We start from the raw sequence: 22,973 nt of genomic DNA, 5'->3' as shown, positions 1-22,973 counted from the left end.
GGTTATCAGTGGTAATCCAACTTAGAGACGAAAGCATTATTATATCATGATGAATTGTTTTTGGTTAACAAATTGTTGCTCTGAACATGTTTGGGGCATCTACTTCATGGATCAACCTATGAAAAATCGCAGTCACGGAAGACGGACCTAGGTGCCCAAAAACGAAAAGGAACCGAGCATGTCTGAGCCTCTAGAGGTAGAAAATCGGTGGAAAGGCTTATCGGTGAGGCTGTCAAGACATATTGCGAGGGCACTGATGAAGGTATTCAGAAAATTTTAGAGGAATGGGAAGTAGAAGTTAAGCAGGGCAGCGAGACTCAGGAAGACATGGATGATTGGAGGACCCTTGTCGTGGACCCTGGTACCACTAGAGGCAGGGTAATGCAATTTAAGTAGATCTTATACCTTTATTGGCTGATGAAAAATTTGTTGGGCAAGGCCATGGAGCAAATCTCAGTGGGTATGGTGTCTATGTCCAATGCATGTCGAGCTACAAACAGGAATTCCAGAAAGTTTAATGTCAATTCCATAAGCAAGATATCAGGGTTCGTAGAATTGAAAATCATATCCCACACATCTTGGAATTGTCTGAGATGTCGGGATCAAATGTCAAAGACCCCGCGCCTTTGGAATTAGCCTCGGAGGAACAAAATGACTAGATAATCTCTTTTGTTTAATTTTGATTTGTATGCGGATAGCGTTTATTTTTCCTTATGCAAGAATATGTATAGATAGAAATACAGAGTATAGGCATGAAACAAAGACTTATATAGCTTGGATAGAAAGACTAAAACTTTTTTGTTTTTGGATGGCATACAATGCGGTAGGTGGTGATCGACTTGGTTTCCCAATGGGCAAGTTAAGGCCACCTAGTCAATATATGTGGTGTAAATTTTCTTATAAATGACTGGGAAAAAAGAGCCCTGCCAAGCTTAACAAAAAAAATACAATTTTTTTCCTTTGTAAAAATAAGCTATTGCTTTAATAATTTTGACAAATCTGGTACTTATTTAAATCGGAGTAGTCTACGGAGGCTGTAGAATGGCCCCTTTTCCGGCACCGGCCGGAAAATCGTCCGGCTCCGGCGATCGGTAAACTCTCCTTCCTCCACCACCATCTCCCCGCTCCGCCACCCTCTTTCTCCGCCACTCTCCCCTGACAGCCCTGACATTCCCTGCATTCTTCCCTGCATTCCCTGACAAAAAAATCAGAATGCAGTTAAACCGCCTGACATCCCTGACCCATCAGCGATGAGCTGGAATTCATGGCGCGCGGGTAACCATTTCGATCTGGCGCGATTCCGCTCTGCAGCTCACTTCCCGCTCTGAATTGCGATTCCGTTGTGCTGAGGTACCGCTCTACAGCTCGGAGGCCAGGAACTCTTCAGCGCGCAGGTACCCTTCGCTATCAGAGCCGTGAAATTCACTGTCAACCTCAGCTGCTAGCTGCATATTGCTATTTGCTGCATCCTCTGTCTATGTCTTCTTTTAATCATTTACTCGATGTCCTCCCTTTCCCTGTGGTGGTTGTTTTTATGTTTATACTCTCGATTCATTTTGCAAGGAGAATCGAGCGATGTGGGTGCGAATGGCATGGGTTAATTGTGATATGCATGGGTTAATCCATTACACTATATTAAGCACTTGATTACTGCCAAATGACTTAAGTTCATCAACAAACCTACATCCTCGATCTGCTTGCATGTATACCATATAGAGAATGGCTTCAGGTGCTTGTAGCTATTCCCCATATTGTTCATGCGTAACGAATTGTTTTCTCGCAGTTCGATCTGCAGCCCAACTACCACTCATTTTAATTTCGTTCTCATTCTCTTTGTTCAACTGCCCATTGGACCTGTAATGAGCTAGTGATTCGTTAAATCGTTTTATATTGGTTTCAAATTTCTTAACAATGAACAAACAACATGCTCTGTTGCGAGTGAGCAACAATCTTCTTACCCATACATGAACTCGGTGTGTAGTCCATTAATACGTTGCAGAAGCTCCTTCAAGTACTCAACAACATCTCCCAATATTGAGGTCCTGTCTGTCTGCTAAAAGGAAATGCCAAGCAAGAGGAGCTTTAGTGTTAGTTACCATTAATTAGCAACATCTCAACAAGCATTCAAATGAAAAAACTCTTAAAGTAGGCAAGTTTCCCCAAATTATATGTTCAAACTGTGAACAATAAACCAGAATCTATCATATCTAAATCATTTGTTGAACCAAGAATTCCACTGAAACTACGAAAATCTAACTAAACCTCCATTTAACTCCTTCCTTTGCTTTTCTGTTGTATTTTTAATAATTAGATCAGCAATTGCTTCAACAGAGCATGTCTCATGCAGCTTAAAACCATAAAGAAAATTGCTTTCCATCTGTTCATTCATCTTCAGCTGCACAATTTCAGCAAGTTTTGTTGGACTGAAGTCATAAAAAATGAAATATCTAGTCACTCTTCTACAAAATCCCTCATTGGAGGCAATTACATGCTTCATCGGCTCAGCATATCCTACAAAGATTACCACCACCTTTCCACTATCCATGACTGACATTATCTCCTCCAATGCTTCCAAGCCATAGTCTTTGTCATCTGCTTTCTGCATGGGTATCAACCTGTATGCTTCGTCAACAAAAAGTATTCCACCCTCTGCTTCCTTGATCTGCAAAATACATGACTTTGGTTAATGTTTTGATATGCAGACTCTTATAGAGTATGTTGATATTTATTCATCTGAACACTTCAGAAAATTATGACCATACCTTTTTCCTAGTCTTGGGGCCAGTATGACCAACAAATTCTCCAACTAGATCTGTTCTTTGAACTTCAGTTACCTTGTCTGAAGGTAAAACACCAACAATATGCAAAAGTTTTCCAAGAATTCGGGCCACCATTGTTTTCCCTGCAAATATGTAACTAAACTTAGCTCAAATTCATAAACAGAAATAGAAAACAAATCTTCCAACCATTATTTTTTATAAGGAAACAATCTATTACAGATCACCATGAAATGATCATTCTATGTGGTGATTTTCAATGGGGCTCAAAAGGAGATGATTAGATGACAGAAGATGAGTTTACGTGATTTACATCTCTCCTTTCTGATACCTTTAAATTATTTTTCATGTTGGTTGAGGCAATATTACGATGAATGTAGAGCACATTTTATTAAAACAGACAAGAGATGAAAAAACAAATTCAGGAAAATATATATTATATAATAAATATGAAGAAAATATGATCAATGCAACGCTAATAAAAACTAAAGAAGAAATTCATAGTGATTTGACAAAATCCACAATCCTCACAAGGACAAGTCTACAACAAAATTGTGGTATTTTTCGTATTAATATACCTTTGTAGTCTGAGCATTTGAACCCTGTATTTTAGTTTCCTTTGATTAAGTTTCGAGTTATGTCAAATGAATTGTCCATTTACCAAATGAGTAATACAATCTTTCAAGTTTCAATATCTTATATGTTTTAACAGTAAGCTCGAAACAAGGAAGAAGGATATTATTTTTATGAATACGGAAATATTTTGCAAGGTTTGACACAGGGTGTACCTGAATAAAATAAAGGTGCAACATTTCTCAATAATTCTTGCTAGAGAGATTTGAAAAAATATGGATTTGAAGAAAAATACTAAAGCCCTAAATGGCTTGAAATCATACTTAGAAATGTCAAAAGATGGAAAGTTGCAATTAGTAGATTGAACATTGGAAACTTATGTCTATTTTCTTCCTGATATGATTTAAATTCATAATGCCATATCAATTAGACATTGCCTGAAGAAAATGAATAACTTATATCAGCTTCATTTTAATTGCCAGGTAGAAAAATGGAAACTTCAAAAAAATAGAGTGATCTTCAAATACAAAATATTTTTCAGACCTTTGCACAAAGCATTGGTGCAAAATATGTAAGGGTACACCCCTTGAGATTTGTCAATAAGGAAACTTGGAAATGCTATGCATTCAAAAATATATGAACCCACAAGTTAAACAAGTACAAATGAGACAATGCAATTTCAAAGTGGGAAGCAATCTGGAGAAAACTATTGAACTTTGAATAGACTGCTTCCCCTCCCACTGTGCCACCTCCATCCCAAGCACAGTTTAAAGAAATACAATTGACAAAAGAAATACTGTAGAGAAAAAATATTGCCAGTACTAATTTTTTAAAGCAGACCAGCACATAAATATTCATAATTAATTGACAAAATATGTCCACCAAGCTGTGGTCTAGTCACAAGTTGGAGCACTTGCTGTAATGATGGCCCAGGTTCAAATATCAAGTTTGAAGGGCATGCCCTTGTCTGGTTTTATTTCAAGACTAGTTGGAGGAAGAAATTGACAGACCATCAACACCACATAGTCACAGTAAACATTTCAGTCAAAAAAATTGACATAATATTTTGGCATCTTCATGGGAAAATGAAGCTTATTAAACAAGGTGTCTGGCATGCAGTAATCCAAATATATTATCAAAATCTGGTTGAGTTGAGCAATGGAATCTTATGTGTACCTTTATTTTGACACACTGGGATACCCCAGTTGTTACTAAGTATATGATGTGTCTTCTCTTTATAATACTTAATAATTTCTGCGGGATGCTTCAGAGTTAGGTAAGCAGAAAACACGGTTTTGTAACTAAATCTTTGCATTTGTTCATGTTGTCAAAGGAATCTTTCATTTAAGGAATGCCTTGTTGAAAATGAATGAGGCAAAAAGCAACATCTTAAAGGAAATGCTTGCATCCCAAATTTTTTGCATCCTTTTGTGCTATTTATTTTTGTCATCATTGAGTGATTGATATTTTAGACCTCAAAAAAAGCATAAAGAGGTTTTATATTTATATATATGTTGAATAACTTGCTAAGATCGAAATTTTGGTTTTGATGTCCTTGCATATTGTTTGACCAGATTAGTTCAAAATGGGCAGGCGAAAGAAATGGCAATATATCATGGATCTTGAGGTGCAAGACCTCAAAGGAAAAATGACTTTCTCTAATAAAGACTTGGTTTGGACAGAAATAAATACAAAAAACAATGGTATTGATCATGTTGCTGTAATCCCGTTACGACGAGTTGCTGACTTTATAAAAGGAGATGAAGAAAATCCTATTGCTCCATGTAAATTCGTACGAAAAACAAAGGGTAAACCAAAAGAAAGATCTACTGCTGCATTGCAATATGATATGTGAGTATTTAAAATATATATTGTTTAGATCTTTTGAAACCACGGTTATCTTTCTTTATATGTACTAACAATTTAAATTTTTGGTTTAGCTATTATTGTTCATTTGGCCCAGAGGACAAAAGAGGAAATCTTTCAGCTAAACGAAGGACTTCATTTGTGCAGAAGAGGGGTTGCCAATGCCACTTTATTGTGAAAGTTATGCATGAAATTCCTGATAGAGCAATATTAACTTTCAATATGTATGAACATGTAGATGGGGAAGGTTGGGCTTGTCATGGTCAATGTGACACTTCAGGTGAGACCAGGGCCTTGCTTAGGCCAAGGCTTTCGAGGGGCATTGTTGCATATGTAGAGAGTTGTTTCTTTTTGGGAGTGCCTATTGATGTAGTGTATAGAACCCACGTTAAGAGACATGTTGACATCGATGTGGAAACTCGAGATAGAGATTTCTTCTTATGCAGGAAAGATATTGTAAACATTTATAATAGGTTGGCGAAGGGAAATTATCAACTTCACAAAAAGGATGAAATGAGTGTAAACCTTTGGTATCAAAAGCATCGGGAAGATTTTTTCGTTTACCAAAAGCCCAATGGTGTGGAGGTCCCTTTTATAATAGGGATTCAAACAAAGTGGATGTTGGAGACAATGGTCAAGCTATCGCACAATAGCTTAATAGCCATGGATTCAACATTTAACACAAACAAATATGGGGTAAGTCAGATGCCAATGATTTATTGAATATATTTATTTAAGTTGTATCCATTCAAAATGATTAATAACTTGTATTTGAATTTATGTAATGTTGAAAATGACAGTATCAGTTGTATACACTCGTGGCATTTGATGAACAACAAAGCGGGGTGCCTGTTGCATGGGTTGTGGCATCACGAAACACATCAGATGATATTGCAATATGGCTGGAGCAGATCATGCGCAAGTGTTTCCAAACCCGTCCTGATTGGAAAGTCAATTCTTTCATGGTTGATGATGCACTGGCTGAAATCAGTTCCTTGAGGTAACTTTAACATTGTCATGATATAACCAAACTTGCATTTTTTCTAAAAATATCACACTAAAATGCATTGAATATGGCAGGAGGATCACAGGTTGTGATGTGATCTTATGTGTTTGGCATGTACGGAGGGCTTGGTTGAAAAATGTCAATCGATTGGCCACTAGTTCCATAAAAGCCAAAGAGATGTTCAGTGAGTTAGGTTTCATCACGAAACACACTCTCAATTATGAAGTGGAAGATGCAATCAATCAATTTTTTATCAAGTTTGCAGATGAAGAGAAGTTCTTAGACTATTTCATCAAGAATTGGGTCACTGGAGATAAAATTCGTAAGTAAACATTTTTTTCATATTATATGTATTTTTTTCTTTTATAAAGGTGATATAGTGAGACTGACATCGTTCTATTTGCAATTAGGTATGTGGGTGAAAGGTTGTCGGGAGTTTCCTCATGCAAATCAGGAGACCAATAATGTTGTTGATTCATACCATTGTTACCTAAAAACAACATTTCTATCTGATAGAAGGAAAAAATGTGCCCGGAGGATGGATTGGTTATTGCATATGCTACTAACAACAGTTGAACCTTGTTATCGGTTCAAGGAAATCTTAAAAGAAGAAGGATTCCTAAACAACTACAAGAGAGAAAAGCAGCTAGAATCATCAGTGGAACGAGCAAGAAAAATTATGGATACTGATTGTTGTCCTCATGAGAACATAACACGTGCTTATTGGGTGAGAAGTCAGACAGATCGAGATAAAAAATACCTTGTCACCTGGTATCGTAAGGATTTTATAACGTGTGAATGTCCATGGTCTATCCGTGGAAACATTCGCAAGCATGCCATAAAGGTTAATTGGTTGTATTTCCAATCGGATAATTCAAATCCATTGCTTCATCAGCATGCAGAGGATAACATATGCAATGACCCACCTGAGATCAATATAGAGCCTCAAAACCATGATGAAGATGTCGATGCTACTCTTATGGCCACAAATGTTGTTGACGCAGATGTCGAGGCACTTCATTTGGCAAGGGAGGAGTTGTTTAGCTATACCCATCTCATTTTAGATAACCCTCCTACTACTTTGGCGAAGACAATCTGATATGCTTAAAAAAATGTTGGATGAAGCCAATAATTTGCACGTTACTGATTTTGACTTCACAACTGGATTGGAATCTCTTGATCCATCTTTGAAGAGGAAGAAGAGTTTCCTTAGCCCCACAAAGAAAAGAAGAAGCAGCAGAAAAAACAATGGTTTGGAAATTGATTTAAATGTTGATCCATCGGAATATGAACCATTTGAGTTTCGATACCTCAATAAGCGAGGACGTCATCGATCAAATAATGCCGTCTCTATGGTTCCAGGTTAGTTTCATGTGTTGAATAGAGTCATGATTTTAGATTTAAGTATTTAATCATCACTATTCTTTAACATGTGGTATGTTTATTTTTACAGCAATGCAACAATCCCCAACCATGGCGATAACCCAAGACCAAAGGGAGATGCAAGGCCATCCAACCTTACTTGCCATGCCAGGTACATTTGACACTCTTTCATTGTGTGTGCACATATACCTTGATGCTCTAGAAAATTTCTTTGCGATAACGTTTGACATTTTTCTAGGTAACTATAGAATAAGTGGAGAAGCATCATCTTCAACCATGACTGATCATCTACAGAAGGACTTCAACTCTAGTGGGAATCAATGAGGTATGCACAAATAATAGATAAGCTAGGTTATTATGGCGTCGTCAGGTGGCCCTTTATCATATGATAAGTATATTTATGTTTTTCCATTGTTATGTTGTTATAAAAATACCTTTTTCATAATCTGTTCTCTTAAAGTTCATGAAACTTTGTGTTTTGACATGGAATGTTGTGTTGTTTCAGAAGGCTCTAGGTACATTGAGAACATGGGTGCCTGCAAAATTTGAGGAAAGTTTGAGCCTTCATCAGTGCAATATTAAAAATATGGGTGCCTGATGAGCACCGAGGAATGTTTGAGCTCTCATCAATGCAAAAGTAAAAGTTCAATTATATGCCACTACTCTCCTGAAGTTTCATGAAATTTTGAACTTTGACATGGAATGTCAAGTTAATTCACATGGCTCTGTAATTGTTCAACAAATTCAATTGTCGATTCTTTTTATTGCAATGTTTCTGTATTTTCTCACGTAATTGGTCTAATATTGCAGACTAAGTTGTAACAATGTTGTATACACACCACAATTTGGGAATGAATTAGTGTTTTAGACATCAATCTAAATTGTTCTTCAAATATATTCTCAAATGTTAGATCTGTTATATGATCAAAACAAATCTGATTTTATTTATGGTGTTCATATTTAAGAAAGAAGCTTTTGGGTTTATAGCATCTTGATGTGCAGTTTTCTGAACCTGTTGCTTTTGAACCAAGTCAACATGAAACTTGCATTCTTAGTTATTCTAATGCTTCAATTATGAGCTCTGTTACCAACTGCACAACCAACCACTGGGATTGAACACATGCAAGGAATCCAGGGGCATTGACTAGGTTGTAGATTTGTTGCTAGTGGACATCACCTACAGAGGCTGGTTGTAGCCATTCATGTACAGAGCATTGTCTTGGCATCTCAAAGCCAACAAATTGAACCACTAGAAACAGAACTGGATATGCTTAGAACTGTTTTGATGAGTGGGGTGCTCCATTGTCGAGAACTAGCCTTGGTTTTCATAGCACTCAAATCAGTGAAGTCTTAAAACTAGACCAGAACATAGAAAAGAGTTGCTGGCCACCATAAGCAAGTAACCAGAAGGGTAATGCATCACACAAGCACAACCAAACACATATGCCTTCAGAAAAATAGTGAGCAGAGGTTACATCCTGTCCATACTCTATAACGTTCAATGCTTACATAAATACAAGTTTGTAGTTTTATAAAGTACACAAATAAAAAATATGTCCATACCAAGCAACACATTTGTCTCCTTTACATAAGAAATCATGGTGTTGTCCATGATTTTGATGCCTTCCTCATTCATTTGTGTTGTAGATGATCCCTCCTCTTGTCAATTAATGAGCTAAACCACTAACTTGACACTGCTTCATTGTGCACTATGACATTTTTATCTAACTTATTCGGAAAATGAGGAACTGATGTGATTCATCTTAATGCAAAAACTTATAAGATTCGACAAACCCCTGTTCAGCATTGAAATTGATGATAGCATTACAGTGATATCAAAGTCCTTCAATATTCTGAGAGTGGTCAAATTACAGTCCACTCAGTAAGCTTATTTAGCACTTACATAAGCATTAATCCAGTATATCTACAGAGATTTGATGATTATACAAGTTGGCATACTTGCTTAAGGGTGATGTACCCTAAATGAAGTAAGAAAATTCTATCCGACTGTAAAATTTGTGTGAATTCTGCAAGTGATTGGCAAGGTGGTTGGAAATGACTGAGAAGCAGTGCCCAGGATTTACCATGCCAAGTTGTTTCTTTTCCTATTAACCTTGTAACCCAAACTGCTCATGATTTTATCCAAACACTTGATTTTTAGCATGCATATTGTATTGAAGAACATGTTATATATGATGGTCACCTCATACTAGTTCTGTCTCAGCCATTGCAGGGAATATTGGCCCTACCTGCTGTCGAGGAACAACCCACAATCCAATCATTGGATCAACTCCCAAAGATGATTACATTACCAGTAGAGGATGGAAATGTATTGCAGCCATTGCAAGGAATATTGGCCCTACCTTCTGTCGAGGGACAACCCAGTATCAAATCATTGGATGAACTCCCAGAGATGATTACATTACCAGTAGATGATGGAACTGTATTACAGATTAACAAAGCTATGTATGCAGAAATTTATCACAAGAAATCTATGCCTTGTGAAGTGCTGTAGCTAGGAAATTGATATTTTTGACATATTTGTTTATATACCCATGGTAGCCTACGTGTTTTATAGTAGAGATTGCTATCCAATGGTACCTTTACATATTCACTGCAATGGTCATCATTTGACATTTAAAACTCCATATGTATATGCGTATATATATAATGGATGCTTGGTTTTTTCAATTATGTTTACAGTTTCAAGTGATGTAAAGAGGCCAATAATCACTAAATCAAATAATATTATTTAAAATATAAACCTGAGGGAAAAGTGCACACTTGTGAGTCGAGACCTTAGTCAGCCCAGGGACCCCAAATTTGGCCTTATGTGTTCTCAAGTATTTGCTTTAAAAATATTAAAATTAAAATATTCTACAAATTAAGTCTTGAAACTAGACCAGAACATAGAAAAGAGTTGCTGGCCACCATAAGCAAGTAACCAGAAGGGTAATGCATCACACAAGCACAACAAACCTCTAAGCAATCAACTAGATACTCATTACAGTGAAAAATAAATCAGTATGTTGATGTAAGGTTTAGTTTCATTAAGTTATTGATTCAAATCTTATGAAAAGAAGTAGAGCCTTAAGTATGTAAATTATTTATTTGTGGAGATGTTAATTGACAGAGAATTGGCTTTAAAGTGTCTTTCCAGCCAAGATAGTAAGATGCATGCTGGGCTGTTGTGGGAGAGGTTTAAGATTTGGGAGGTAACTGACTTTGAATATTGATGATCATTGGGTCCCTCAATTCAGAATGTGAACATTCTCACCTTCATGCCTTGTTTCCCAACTCAGAAATTGTTTAAACTGGTGCATTGTTCCCACTGGGCTTGAACACATGCAAGGAATCCAGGGGCATTGACTAGGTTGTAGATTTGTTTCTAGTGGACATCACCTACAGAGGCTGGTTGTAGCCATTCATGTACAGAGCATTGTCTTGGCATCTCAAAGCCAACAAATTGAACCACTAGAAACAGAACTGGATATGCTTAGTACTGTTTTGATGAGTGGGGTGCTCCATTGTCGAGAACTGGCCTTGGTTTTCATAGCACTCAAATCAGTGAAGTCTTGAAACTAGACCAGAACATAGAAAAGAGTTGTTGGCCACCATAAGCAAGTAACCAGAAGGGTAATGCATCACACAAGCACAACCAACCTCATATGCCTTCAGAAAAATAGTGAGCAGAGGTTACATCCTGTCCATACTCTATAACGTTCAATGCTTACATAAATACAAGTTTGTAGTTTTATAAAGTACACAAATAAAAAATATGTCCATACCAAGCAACACATTTGTCTCCTTTACATAAGAAATCATGGTGTTGTCCATGCTTTTGATGCCTTCCTCATTCATTTGTGTTGTAGATGATCCCTCCTCTTGTCAATTAATGAGCTAAACCACTAACTTGACACTGCTTCATTGTGCACTATGACATTTTTATCTAACTTATTCGGAAAATGAGGAACTGATGTGATTCATCTTAATGCAAAAACTTATAAGATTCGACAAACCCCTGTTCAGCATTGAAATTGATGATAGCATTACAGCGATATCAAAGTCCTTCAATATTCTGAGAGTGGTCAAATTACAGTCCACTCAGTAAGCTTATTTAGCACTTACATAAGCATTAATCCAATATATCTACAGAGATTTGATGATTATACAAGTTGGCATACTTGCTTAAGGGTGATGTACCCTAAATGAAGTAAGAAAATTCTATCCGACTGTAAAATTTGTGTGAATTCTGCAAGTGATTGGCAAGGTGGTTGGAGATGACTGAGAAGCAGTGCCCAGGATTTACCATGCCAATTTGTTTCTTTTCCTATTAACCTTGTAACCCAAACTGCTCATGAGTTTATCCAAACACTTGATTTTTAGCATGCATATTGTATTGAAGAACATGTTATATATGATGGTCACTTCATACTAGTTCTGTCTCAGCCATTGCAGGGAATATTAGCCCTACCTGCTGTCGAGGAACAACCCACAATCCAATCATTGGATCAACTCCCAAAGATGATTACATTACCAGTAGAGGATGGAAATGTATTGCAGCCATTGCAAGGAATATTGGCCCTACCTGCTGTCAGGGGACAACCCAGTATCAAATCATTGGATGAACTCCCAGAGATGATTACATTACCAGTAGAGGATGGAACTGTATTACAGATTAACAAAGCTATGTGTGCAGAAATTTATCACAAGAAATCTATGCCTTGGGAAGTGTTGTAGCTAGGAAATTGATATTTTTGACATATTTGTTTATATACCCATGGTAGCCTACATGTTTTATAGTAGAGATTGCTATCCAATGGTACTTTTACATACTCACTGCAATGGTCATCATTTGACATTTAAAACTCCATATGTATATGCGTATATATATAATGGATGCTTGGTTTTTTCAATTATGTTTACAGTTTCAAGTGATGTAAAGAGGCCAATAATCACTGAATCAAATAATATTATTTAAAATATAAACCTGAGGGAAAAGTGCACACTTGTGAGTCGAGACCTTAGTCAGCCCAGGGACCCCAAATTTGGCCTTATGTGTTCTCAAGTATTTGCTTTAAAAATATTAAAATTAAAATATTCTACAAATTAAGTCTTGAAACTAGACCAGAACATAGAAAAGAGTTGCTGGCCACCATAAGCAAGTAACCAGAAGGGTAATGCATCACACAAGCACAACAAACCTCTAAGCAATCAACTAGATACTCATTACAGTGAAAAAGAAATCAGTATGTTGATGTAAGGTTTAGTTTCATTAAGTTATTGATTCAAATCTTATGAAAAGAAGTAGAGCCTTAAGTATGTAAATTGTTTATTTGTGGAGATGTTAATTGGGGTATCTCTAGCTGTTGGATGGAATGACCACTGTCTTTCTAACTCAGGATTTATTTTCCCTACCCAAGTTCAAATCTGAGCTAGTGACATCATAATGAACTATAATATCTTGCTAAATATTCTTGTATTAGCTTCTAGCTTTGACATAACTTTATCCTGCAACTTCACTCTAATCTTTCCAGTGAAAAAAACTGATCTTCCCCCCTCATTCAAGCAAATTGGAAGTAAATCCCTTTTATGCAATTGGCTTTGTAAATCCCTAATTCACTTCTAGAAAAGTGCGCCCAAGGTGCTTTCAGAAGTTTCCTAGAATAGAGAGCCTCACTCCTAGACTAATGCACACTAGTCTAAAACTGGTTACCTCATTTACCATGCACTTTTCCTATAAATTGATAACAACAATTAAAGGATAGAAACAGTGCCTAAAACAAGGATGTCTATATTTTCACTATAAGAGATGAGACAATTGAAGAGGGAGCATGCATAAACCTCATTGACATACCATTCAAGATTTCCCACCCCAAGTAAACAACTATCTATTATCTATTGGATGAGGAGGACACATACGTAAAGAAACCTTTCATCACTGATCAACAACCAACTAACAAATCACATAGCATATCAATATCTCTCCAGAAACAAAGATCCGAGAAGGTGGTTGGGAGGATCAGACAACATCATAATGTATTGATGATAATCAGAAAATCATGAACCAGTTACTTTTCTCAAAATAGATTTGTCCATGTACATGGAATATATTACATTTGTCCATAAATTTGTCTCCCATACAAAAAACTGTAATGATTGCATGTTGGGGAAAAATAAAATATTAATAGGTTCTTCTTTAGTGAAAGAACCATGCGATGATAGACCCCAGAAAAATGATAACAACAACCCATTCACACAATGGGGATTTATATTGATGGTGATCAATGATTTCTGTTGCAGTGGATGGTGATCCTATGTCATATTTGGCATCTACATATGTGCTTAAAAATGCTCTGGACATTATATCAGTGGACATCTTTTCAATATCTGCAGAGTGATTGATGGTAAAATGTTGAAATTGACAACTCCAATTTATTGCTTCCTTATGAAGAGGTTTTAAATTGTCCTTCCGAACCCGATAGATGCCTTTCATCTGATTACATATCAACTCCGAGTTGGTGAAGACTTCAATATCATTGACATCATGTTGTTTTGCCTCTTTTAACCCTTCAACAAGGGCAATGTAATATGCCTCATTGTTTGTCGTCATTCCAGGCACTTCTCTCTCTCCATGAAATAAATGATTTGTTGCCATATTGTAAAGGACGAATTTAATAACTGCTCGACCTGGATTTGGAAAGCAAGACACTTCAATGCATAAATGCCACTTTTGCACCATTTTTTACACTTCAAAAACCTGAAAAACAAATAACAATAAATTCATGTTAAACAAGTAGACAATTATCTATTTCCTAATACTCAACATGTTTTTCAATCATATATAATTAAAAAAAGCAGATAATTTGTGTTCATTTACACTACATCACTTTTAATACTGGAAACTATTCTGCAAAAAACACATTTAGTAATCACCACTTTATATAGATGAAATGCTCATTATAGGACCCAAATACATCTATGAGTTTTAAAATAAATGATACTCAAGGAAGTGAATATTGTATGCACTTCCCTTATTTTTGGATGTGTGAATAGGAATAATTCTGATCATAGACTAATTCACATCATTCTTTGGTGTGTCTGTTGATAGTAAGTACAGATTCCCTTATTTTGGGATGTGTGAATAGATTAATTCAGATCACAGTGAACATATTGCTTCATTATTCTCAAACATTTCTGTATATTAGTCCCCTCACAAAGGTACCATTACACTAAGGTTGGAGAATTATAGTGTATTATGGTGTGTCATAAATACCATCCTGTACAGCATCATCATTTCCCAACATTCTTATTTTGGAACCCTTTACACTTCTTATAAAATTGTTTTGCCCATTACCCTGTTTCAATGGTTGGAAGCTTTATTGATTCAGTTTCTTTGTGCCCAGTATTTGATAGCAAAGAGTTTCAATTTCTATGTGTTTCTATGAATTTCATGGAGAAGGATTGTTAGACCAGATTAGTTAGGTTGAGTGGCCTGTATAGAGGTGATCGTAGAGAAGTTGCACTCAGAATTGCATTGAACACAAAAACTAAAACTCAAAGCCCTGATTGGCATACTGAACATCAAAGGTACATCTTGTTATTCCATTGCCCACTAACTGTTGTGCAAGCTACACTGAAGACAGAGATCATATTTTCACCTAACGATTGAAAGTGCACTAACATGCCTGCATTTTTTAGGGCAGGTGACCTGACATTCTTATTTCTTGGAGATTGCTCTCTGGTCTTCTAGGTCTCATTTCCGGTCAGTTTCCTTTTTAAACTTGAAGGACAGGTTCTCGGTTGGATTTTCTGATGGGGCCTCTTCCAGAGTCTATGTGGATGTGGTATTCATATCCGGATCATCTCTTCAGAGGTGTATAGTTTTTTGCTGGTACGGAGGAGCAAGTTCCAATTGCAGGGCAGAATTGTTTGCCCTTTGGGGGTGCTGCAGTGTGCCTTTTGGTTGGCAATTGACAAGATTCTTGTTGTTGGAGATGCATTGACAATCATCTAATGGATTCATGGGTCCAATGCTCTTGATATCTCCTTCTTGGTTAATTAAATGGAGACAATTTGGTCACTTCTCCCCTCTTTTGGTTAACTGGATGGAGACAACTAGGTCACTTCTCCCCTCTTTTGCTGACATCTCTTTCCAGCACGTGTTTAGAAAGCAAAATCAAAATGCTGATGCTCTATCCAAGTGTGGCATCTCCATCTTTCCTGGGCTATTTTTTTTTATGAATAACTGCTCCACAATTTTGTTCATGGCGAAGGTTTTTTCAAGGTATAAGCATGCAGGTCGGCAATGCTCTGTTTTAGCAACAATGCGATGGAGGCTCTGTTTTGTTTTTCTGTTCTCTTTATATCTATTTTTAAAGTCACAACCTAAACTGTCACCAAATTGATATGGAGGGTTGTAATCAGCTGGTCAGAAAAGAAAAGAAAAACAAACACCAAAAAAGCAACCTAGAATAATGGCAGAAGTAAACATTAACAAATTGAAAGATGGGTGGTTTTCGTGGGGCCTGTCAAGGAAAGCTTGGAGTATGTGGGAGCAGGAGGCATACTATTTATTCAGGAAAACCATATAGATTGATTTGAAGACTGCACTGGGTGAAGGTACCATTAACTGTGGAGAGATGAACTGTCTATGGTTCTTGTTAAGGGTTGCTATTGAAAGAGGGGTAACAAAATTGCAGATTTCTTAAGAGCTGCAAAACATCACATTTTTGTACCAGGTAAAAGAAGATAGATAAGGTTCACATTGTCAATGGCCCTAATGCTAGCAAGAGACCACAATATCTAAAAATTCCAAATTTCAATGGCATTCTTTTTATTTGTGGGTTTATTATTTAATTTTCTTCTGCTGTGTATTTAGCTTTTATCATCACTGCCATAAGCAGTTTTCAGAACTTGGATTTTCTTTGCTACTTTGTCTCATGATGCTGCCTTCCTTGTGTGATTTAATTTATAAAGTTTTTCCATGCATTTTTCCACAATTTGTTCTTCTTGAATTAGGAGTGTAAGATTCTGTCCCACTACAATTTTCCCCTGTTGATGAGAAGCATAATTATAATTGCTCAATCTGGCCGACTCTGAACAAAGAGCAGCATTATCATTTTTCATTCTTGTGGGGCAAATATCACAAGGCTTTTCAATGCCTTAGTTACATGACTTGGACTTTGGAATGACTTGACAAAGGCAAAGAGTAAGAGGCTCTAGAAAATTTCAGGGAAGACACCACATATGACTCCAGTTATAAAAAGACAAAATAATACTAGTCTTATCTATCAAAATGATAAACGTGGTCATATGTCAAATTTTCTCAGTGTTGGCAAGTTTGATCAGGTTTGATCATGAGACAAAGGGAGGCTGATGCGCCATAATAATTTTGTATATTTCCATATAGTTATCATTGCCAGGTAAAGGAAGGTTGATGCTCCTTGTGCTGCTAATAATAATAACAATAATGGGTATGCTAATGCTGCAAGTGTTGGTAGAGGAAGGAAGAATGGGTTGCCTGCTAAGAATCTTATGGCAGAGAGGAGGCGGAGGAAGAAGGTCAATGATCGCCTGTTAAAGCTTCGTTCTGTGGTGCCCAACGTCTCCAAGGTGATCTCATTTCCTTTTCATTGTCCCCCCTGCTTCTTTCCCTCTTCTGGTTTTCTCTGTTGAATCGGTTACAACACTTCAGTTAGAAAACTTAAGATGACTGAAGTTAGAATCATAGTATAAAAATATTGAGCCTGGCCAAAGATTCTGTTGAAATTCAAGGACTAATTTTGCTGGCATTTGGTTCAGATTTAGGGACCAAAACTCCATGTCTTCAGACACCTTATTTAATAAGCTTCATTTTCCCATGAAGATGCCAAAATATTATGTCAATTTTTTTGACTGAAATGTTTACTGTGACTATGTGGTGTTGATGGTCTGTCAATTTCTTCCTCCAACTAGTCTTGAAATAAAACCAGACAGGGGCATGCCCTTCAAACTTGATATTTGAACCTGGGCCATCATTACAGCAAGTGCTCCAACTTGTGACTAGACCACAACCTGGTGGACATATTTTGTCAATTAATTATGAATATTTATGTGCTGGTCTACTTTAAAAAATTAGTACTGGCAATATTTTTTCTCTACAGTATTTCTTTTGTCAATTGTATTTCTTTAAACTGTGCTTGGGATGGGGGTGGCACAGTGGGAGGGGAAGCAGTCTATTCAAATTTCAATAGTTTTCTCCAGATTGCTTCCCACTTTGAAATTGCATTGTCTGATTTGTACTTGTTTAACTTGTGGGTTCATATATTTTTGAATGCATAGCATTTCCAAGTTTCCTTATTGACAAATCTCAAGGGGTGTACCCTTACATATTTTGCACCAATGCTTTGTGCAAAGGTCTGAAAAATATTTTGTATTTGAAGATCACTCTATTTTTTTGAAGTTTCCATTTTTCTACCTGGCAATTAAAATGAAGCTGATATAAGTTACTCATTTTCTTCAGGCAATGTCTAATTGATCTGGCATTATGAATTTAAATCATATCAGGAAGAAAATAGACATAAGTTTCCAATGTTCAATCTACTAATTGCAACTTTCCATCTTTTGACATTTCTAAGTATGATTTCAAGCCATTTAGGGCTTTAGTATTTTTCTTCAAATCCATATTTTTTCAAATCTCTCTAGCAAGAATTATTGAGAAATGTTGCACCTTTATTTTATTCAGGTACACCCTGTGTCAAACCTTGCAAAATATTTCCGTATTCATAAAAATAATATCCTTTCTTCCTTGTTTCGAGCTTACTGTTAAAACATATAAGATATTGAAACTTGAAAGATTGTATTACTCATTTGGTAAATGGACAATTCATTTGACATAACTCGAAACTTAATCAAAGGAAACTAAAATACAGGGTTCAAATGCTCAGACTACAAAGGTATATTAATACGAAAAATACCACAATTTTGTTGTAGACTTGTCCTTGTGAGGATTGTGGATTTTGTCAAATCACTATGAATTTCTTCTTTAGTTTTTATTAGCGTTGCATTGATCATATTTTCTTCATATTTATTATATAATATATATTTTCCTGAATTTGTTTTTCCATCTCTTGTCTGTTTTAATAAAATGTGCTCTACATTCATCGTAATATTGCCTCAGCCAACATGAAAAATAATTTAAAGGTATCAAAAAGGAGAGATGTAAATCACGTAAACTCATCTTCTGTCATCTAATCATCTCCTTTTGAGCCCCATTGAAAATCACCACGTAGAATGATCATTTCATGGTGATCTGTAATAGACTGTTTCCTTATAAAAAATAATGGTTGGAAGATTTGTTTTCTATTTCTGTTTATGAATTTGAGCTAAGTTTAGTTACATATTTGCAGGGAAAACAATGGTGGCCCGAATTCTTGGAAAACTTTTGCATATTGTTGGTGTTTCACCTTCAGACAAGGTAAATGAAGTTCAAAGAACAGATCTAGTTGGAGAATTTGTTGGTCATACTGGCCCCAAGACTAGGAAAAATGTATGGTCATAATTTTTTAAAGTGTTCAGATGAATAAATATCAACATACTCTATAAGAGTCTGCATATCAAAACATTAACCAAAGTCATGTATTTTGCAGATCAAGGAAGCAGAGGGTGGAATACTTTTTGTTGACGAAGCATACAAGTTGATACCCATGCAGAAAGCAGATGACAAAGACTATGGTTTGGAAGCATTGGAGGAGATAATGTCAGTCATGGATAGTGGAAAGGTGGTGGTAATCTTTGCAGGATATGCTGAGCCGATGAAGCGTGTAATTGCCTCCAATGAGGGATTTTGTAGAAGAGTGACTAGATATTTCATTTTTGATGACTTCAGTCCAACAGAACTTGCTGAAATTGTGCAGCTGAAGATGAATGAACAGATGGAAAGCAGTTTGCTTTATGGTTTTAAGCTGCATGAGACATGCTCTGTTGAAGCAATTGCCGATCTAATTATTAAAAATACAACAGAAAAGCAAAGGAAGGAGTTAAATGGAGGTTTAGTTAGATTTTCGTAGTTTCAATGGAATTCTTGGTTCAACAAATGATTTAGATATGATAGATTTTGGTTTATTGTTCGCAGTTTGAACATATAATTTGGGGAAACTTGCCTACTTTAAGAGTTTTTTCATTTGAATGCTTGTTGAGATGTTGCTAATTAATGGTAACTAACACTAAAGCTCCTCTTGCTTGGCATTTCCTTTTAGCAGACGGACAGGACCTCAATATTGGGAGATGCTGTTGAGTACTTGAAGGAGCTTCTGCAACGTATTAATGGACTACACACTGAGTTCATGTATGGGTAAGAAGATTGTTCCTCACTCACAGCAGAGCATGTTGTTTGTTCATTGTTAATAAATTTGAAACCAATATAAAACGATTTAAGGAATCACTAGCCCATTACAGGTCCAATGGGCAGTTGAACAAAGAGAATGAGAACGAAATTATATTGAGTGGTAGTTGGGCTGCAGATCGAACTGCGGGAAAACAATTCGTTACGCATGAACAATATGGGGAATAGCTACAAGCACCTGAAGCCATTCTCTATATGGTATACATGCAAGCAGATCAAGGATGTAGGTTTGTTGACGAACTTAAGTCATTTGGCAGTAATTGAGTGCTTAATATAGTGTAATGGATTAACCCATGCATATCACAATTAACCCATGCCATTCGCACCCACATCGCTCGATTCTCCTTGCAAAATGAACCGAGAGTATAAACATAAAAACAACCACCACAGGGAAAGGGAGGACATCGAGTAAACGATTAAAAGAAGACATAGACAGAGGATGCAGCAAATAGCAATATGAAGCTAGCAGCTGAGGTTGACAGTGAATTTCACGGCTCTGATAGCGAAGGGTACCTGCGCGCTGAAGAGTTCCTGGCCTTCGAGCTGCAAAGCAGTACCTCAGCACAGCGGAATCGCAATTCAGAGCGGGAAGTGAGCTGCAGAGCGGAATCGCGCCGGTTCGAAATGGTCACCCGCACGCCATGAATTCCAGCTCGTCGCTGATGGGTCAGGGATGTCAGGCGGTTTAACTGCATTCTGATTTTTTTGTCAGGGAATGCAGGGAAGAATGCACGGAATGTCAGGGCTGTCAGGGGAGGGTGGCGGAGAAAGAGGGTGGCGGAGCGGGGAGATGGTGGTGGAGGATGGAGAGTTTACCGATCGCCGGAGCCGGACGATTTTCCGGCCGGTGCCGAAAAAAGGGCCATTCTACAGCTTCCGTAGACTACTCCATTTAAATCTGCAAATCTAAGACAAGTAATATACATAAAATTTCCTTATTTTATTAACAAGCACAAAGTCAACTAATTGACTTCATTACACACCTTACTTGAACGAGGGTTAAATATATCTATATTAGAAGTTTACATATCTCCACATGCCATTTGATTAGAATTTGAACCAGTTTTTCTATTCTTATCGGTATTAATCTCTCAGGTCTATGGAATTGAAATACGTTTACTGAGAAAACAAAGTTGTAACCCAACACCAACACATGTTTCAAAAATAGTATTCTAGCCCACATCAGATCCAAGTAGTCTAGCCCACATCAGATCCAAGTAGTCTTGCGTCATAAAAACCTTCTCTCCTGAAAAATCAGATCCTTCGTTTAGCAAAAGATAGCAGTGCGGATGAATCTGTTGGCAACGCTCGAATGCCTTTTCGTCTACAGCAACGAGGAGGAGATTTTTCATTAGCTGTTGTGTGCCTTCACCGATTTGAAAGCTCTGGAGATACAAGTCCAGTAAACTGTTGTGTTCGGCCCAAGCTGCATTTATCGTTGTGATTATCACAGTCTTGTTTGGCATTGAAACCTTTTCTAGAAGTCTGCCCAAATCCAACTCTGAACTCTGCAAGTTGATACAGAAAAACAGTAATAGTCATGAAAATCTATTTATTGGTGAGGATTATTCTGCCCAAAATTAATGTATGTATAAATGTTGACTTCAAAATTATCAAAGCAAAGAGTAATCATGTTAATTTCAAATTTCTCTGAAGTAAAAACAACTACAGACCCTCCATGAACTTCCCCGAACTTCATCCCATGGTTAGCTGAAAAGTTTTTTATCCAATTTTCAAATTCTAAGATACTTTTAGAATCTACAATCAATATAAAGATAATACTAAACTGGCCTTTTAGCTGATTTTCAAATTCTAAGATATTTTTGGAATTTATAATTAATATAAAAGATAATACTAAATTGGTTTTTTAACCTAATATTCAAATTCTAAGATATTTTTGGAATCTACAATCAATATAAAAATAATATTAAATTAGTTTTTAACTGATGTTCAAATTCCAAAATATTTTTGAAATCTACAATCCATATAAAGATACTAGACTGTGGAAATAGCAGGCATTTCCTTAAATGTGTGTTAAACAAATTTGACCTTTCCAATATTTAAACGTTAACTTTTCAATCCGAATTTACACAGATTGCTGCGTGGGTTAAAAAAATCAAATGCATGAAAAATTAATATATTCACAAAGCCCAACCTACATGGTTTGTCAACGAGTTGAAAAGATTTCGGCCATTGCTCACTCCAAGTGGGTTACCAAGTGGGTTATAGTAATATTGCAGTGCAAGCACCATTGTGAATATCCAGACACATGCTATTATGGCATATTTGCAGACTGTTGTGGGCTGAATGGTCTGCAATTTGTTTTCAACCTGCTGGTTCATCATACTCGGATTAACAAGATGTCTCTTGCAATGTAATGGCTCTAAGGCTGAAATCCCTCGGGTCCTATACTAAAACATTTTCATTATGATTGCCACCAATACACCCAAATATCTACACACAATTCAAGAGAAACCGATACACCCAAATATCTACACACGATTCAAGAGAAATTGAACGATTCTAGATGGTGGAAAGAGTCAAATACAGAGGCAGCCCAACCGCAGTTGTAGTCCCTGACCCGATTGATTGAAGACTGAGGTTGTTTGATGGCCAAACCACAAAGTCAACCAGTGACTTTGTGCTTCTGGTCATCCGAATGTACAATCTGCTCAGGATGCCCCGCAGCACCTTGTCAGCTGTATCCAGTTCATCGCAACCAATATATATGTGTGCGGGTGTTATTGATTTATTAATGGGCAGGTTGTATATGTTCATCATTGGTTAAGTTAGTATATTATTTAAAAGTGGGTATATGTCAGACGGTATATACCTATCTTTAGATTTAAGTAAATACGGTACAACTATTGCTCATTAATGGATCAATGATATAATATATATTGGTTGCCTTAGTGAATAAAAGAATAGTCCATTATGTCAATTATTTTACTTTTACATTGAAGATGTTGCATTGCATTAACTT

General features: G+C 36.6%; 2 protein-coding genes, 1 long non-coding RNA gene and 1 pseudogene across 3 annotated transcripts; 2 read left to right on the top strand and 2 right to left on the bottom strand.

Annotated features, from left to right (window-relative positions):
- Positions 1–1,025: 1,025 nt before the first annotated feature.
- Positions 1,026–2,964, bottom strand: LOC149213809 (uncharacterized). Its single transcript, XM_089389162.1, has 5 exons — positions 2,763–2,964; positions 2,258–2,662; positions 1,959–2,050; positions 1,242–1,381; positions 1,026–1,195 (listed from the first exon to the last, which is right to left on the bottom strand). Exons 1-5 carry the CDS (start codon positions 2,892–2,894, stop codon positions 1,026–1,028), a joined length of 939 nt encoding a protein of 312 aa, XP_089245288.1. The 5' UTR covers positions 2,895–2,964.
- A 4,715-nt stretch (positions 2,965–7,679) lies between these two features.
- LOC149213808 (uncharacterized) lies at positions 7,680–8,353 on the top strand. Its single transcript, XR_016250862.1, has 3 exons — positions 7,680–7,756; positions 7,844–7,930; positions 8,111–8,353. It is a non-coding gene; the product is annotated as an uncharacterized LOC149213808 (long non-coding RNA).
- Positions 8,354–16,920: 8,567 nt separating this feature from the next.
- On the top strand, positions 16,921–20,158 carry LOC149213807 (transcription factor bHLH61-like). The gene is made up of 4 exons (XM_089389161.1): positions 16,921–16,956; positions 17,041–17,220; positions 19,848–19,939; positions 20,044–20,158. The coding sequence occupies exons 1-4, from the start codon at positions 16,921–16,923 to the stop codon at positions 20,156–20,158; spliced, it is 423 nt and encodes a 140-aa protein (XP_089245287.1).
- Positions 20,159–21,162: 1,004 nt separating this feature from the next.
- Positions 21,163–22,335, bottom strand: LOC149213806 (uncharacterized protein At4g15970 pseudogene; annotated as a pseudogene).
- Between the last annotated feature and the right edge of the window lie 638 nt (positions 22,336–22,973).

This window comes from Pinus tabuliformis, chromosome 1_1 (genome assembly GCF_031772625.1).
Source record: "Pinus tabuliformis cultivar Carrire ecotype Pingquan chromosome 1_1, CPIR1, whole genome shotgun sequence".
NCBI classification, from domain to species: Eukaryota; Viridiplantae; Streptophyta; class Pinopsida; order Pinales; family Pinaceae; genus Pinus; species Pinus tabuliformis.
This window is presented reverse-complemented; position numbering and strand designations above follow the sequence as displayed.

Bases quoted from the DNA above. Each gene is read 5' to 3' on its own strand.
- LOC149213809 (XM_089389162.1), bottom strand. From the start codon at position 2,894: ATGGTGGCCCGAATTCTTGGAAAACTTTTGCATATTGTTGGTGTTTTA. The intron at 1,382-1,958 runs GTAAGAAGATTG...TGCGCGCTGAAG, and splicing joins CACACCGAGTTCATGTATGG to AGTTCCTGGCCTCCGAGCTG. The intron at 1,196-1,241 runs GTCAGGGATGTC...TTTTTTTGTCAG, and splicing joins TTCCAGCTCATCGCTGATGG to GGAATGCAGGGAAGAATGCA.
- LOC149213807 (XM_089389161.1), top strand. From the start codon at position 16,921: ATGTCAAATTTTCTCAGTGTTGGCAAGTTTGATCAG. The intron at 16,957-17,040 runs GTTTGATCATGA...AGGTAAAGGAAG, and splicing joins GTGTTGGCAAGTTTGATCAG to GTTGATGCTCCTTGTGCTGC. The intron at 19,940-20,043 runs GTAAGAAGATTG...AGCCCATTACAG, and splicing joins CACACTGAGTTCATGTATGG to GTCCAATGGGCAGTTGAACA.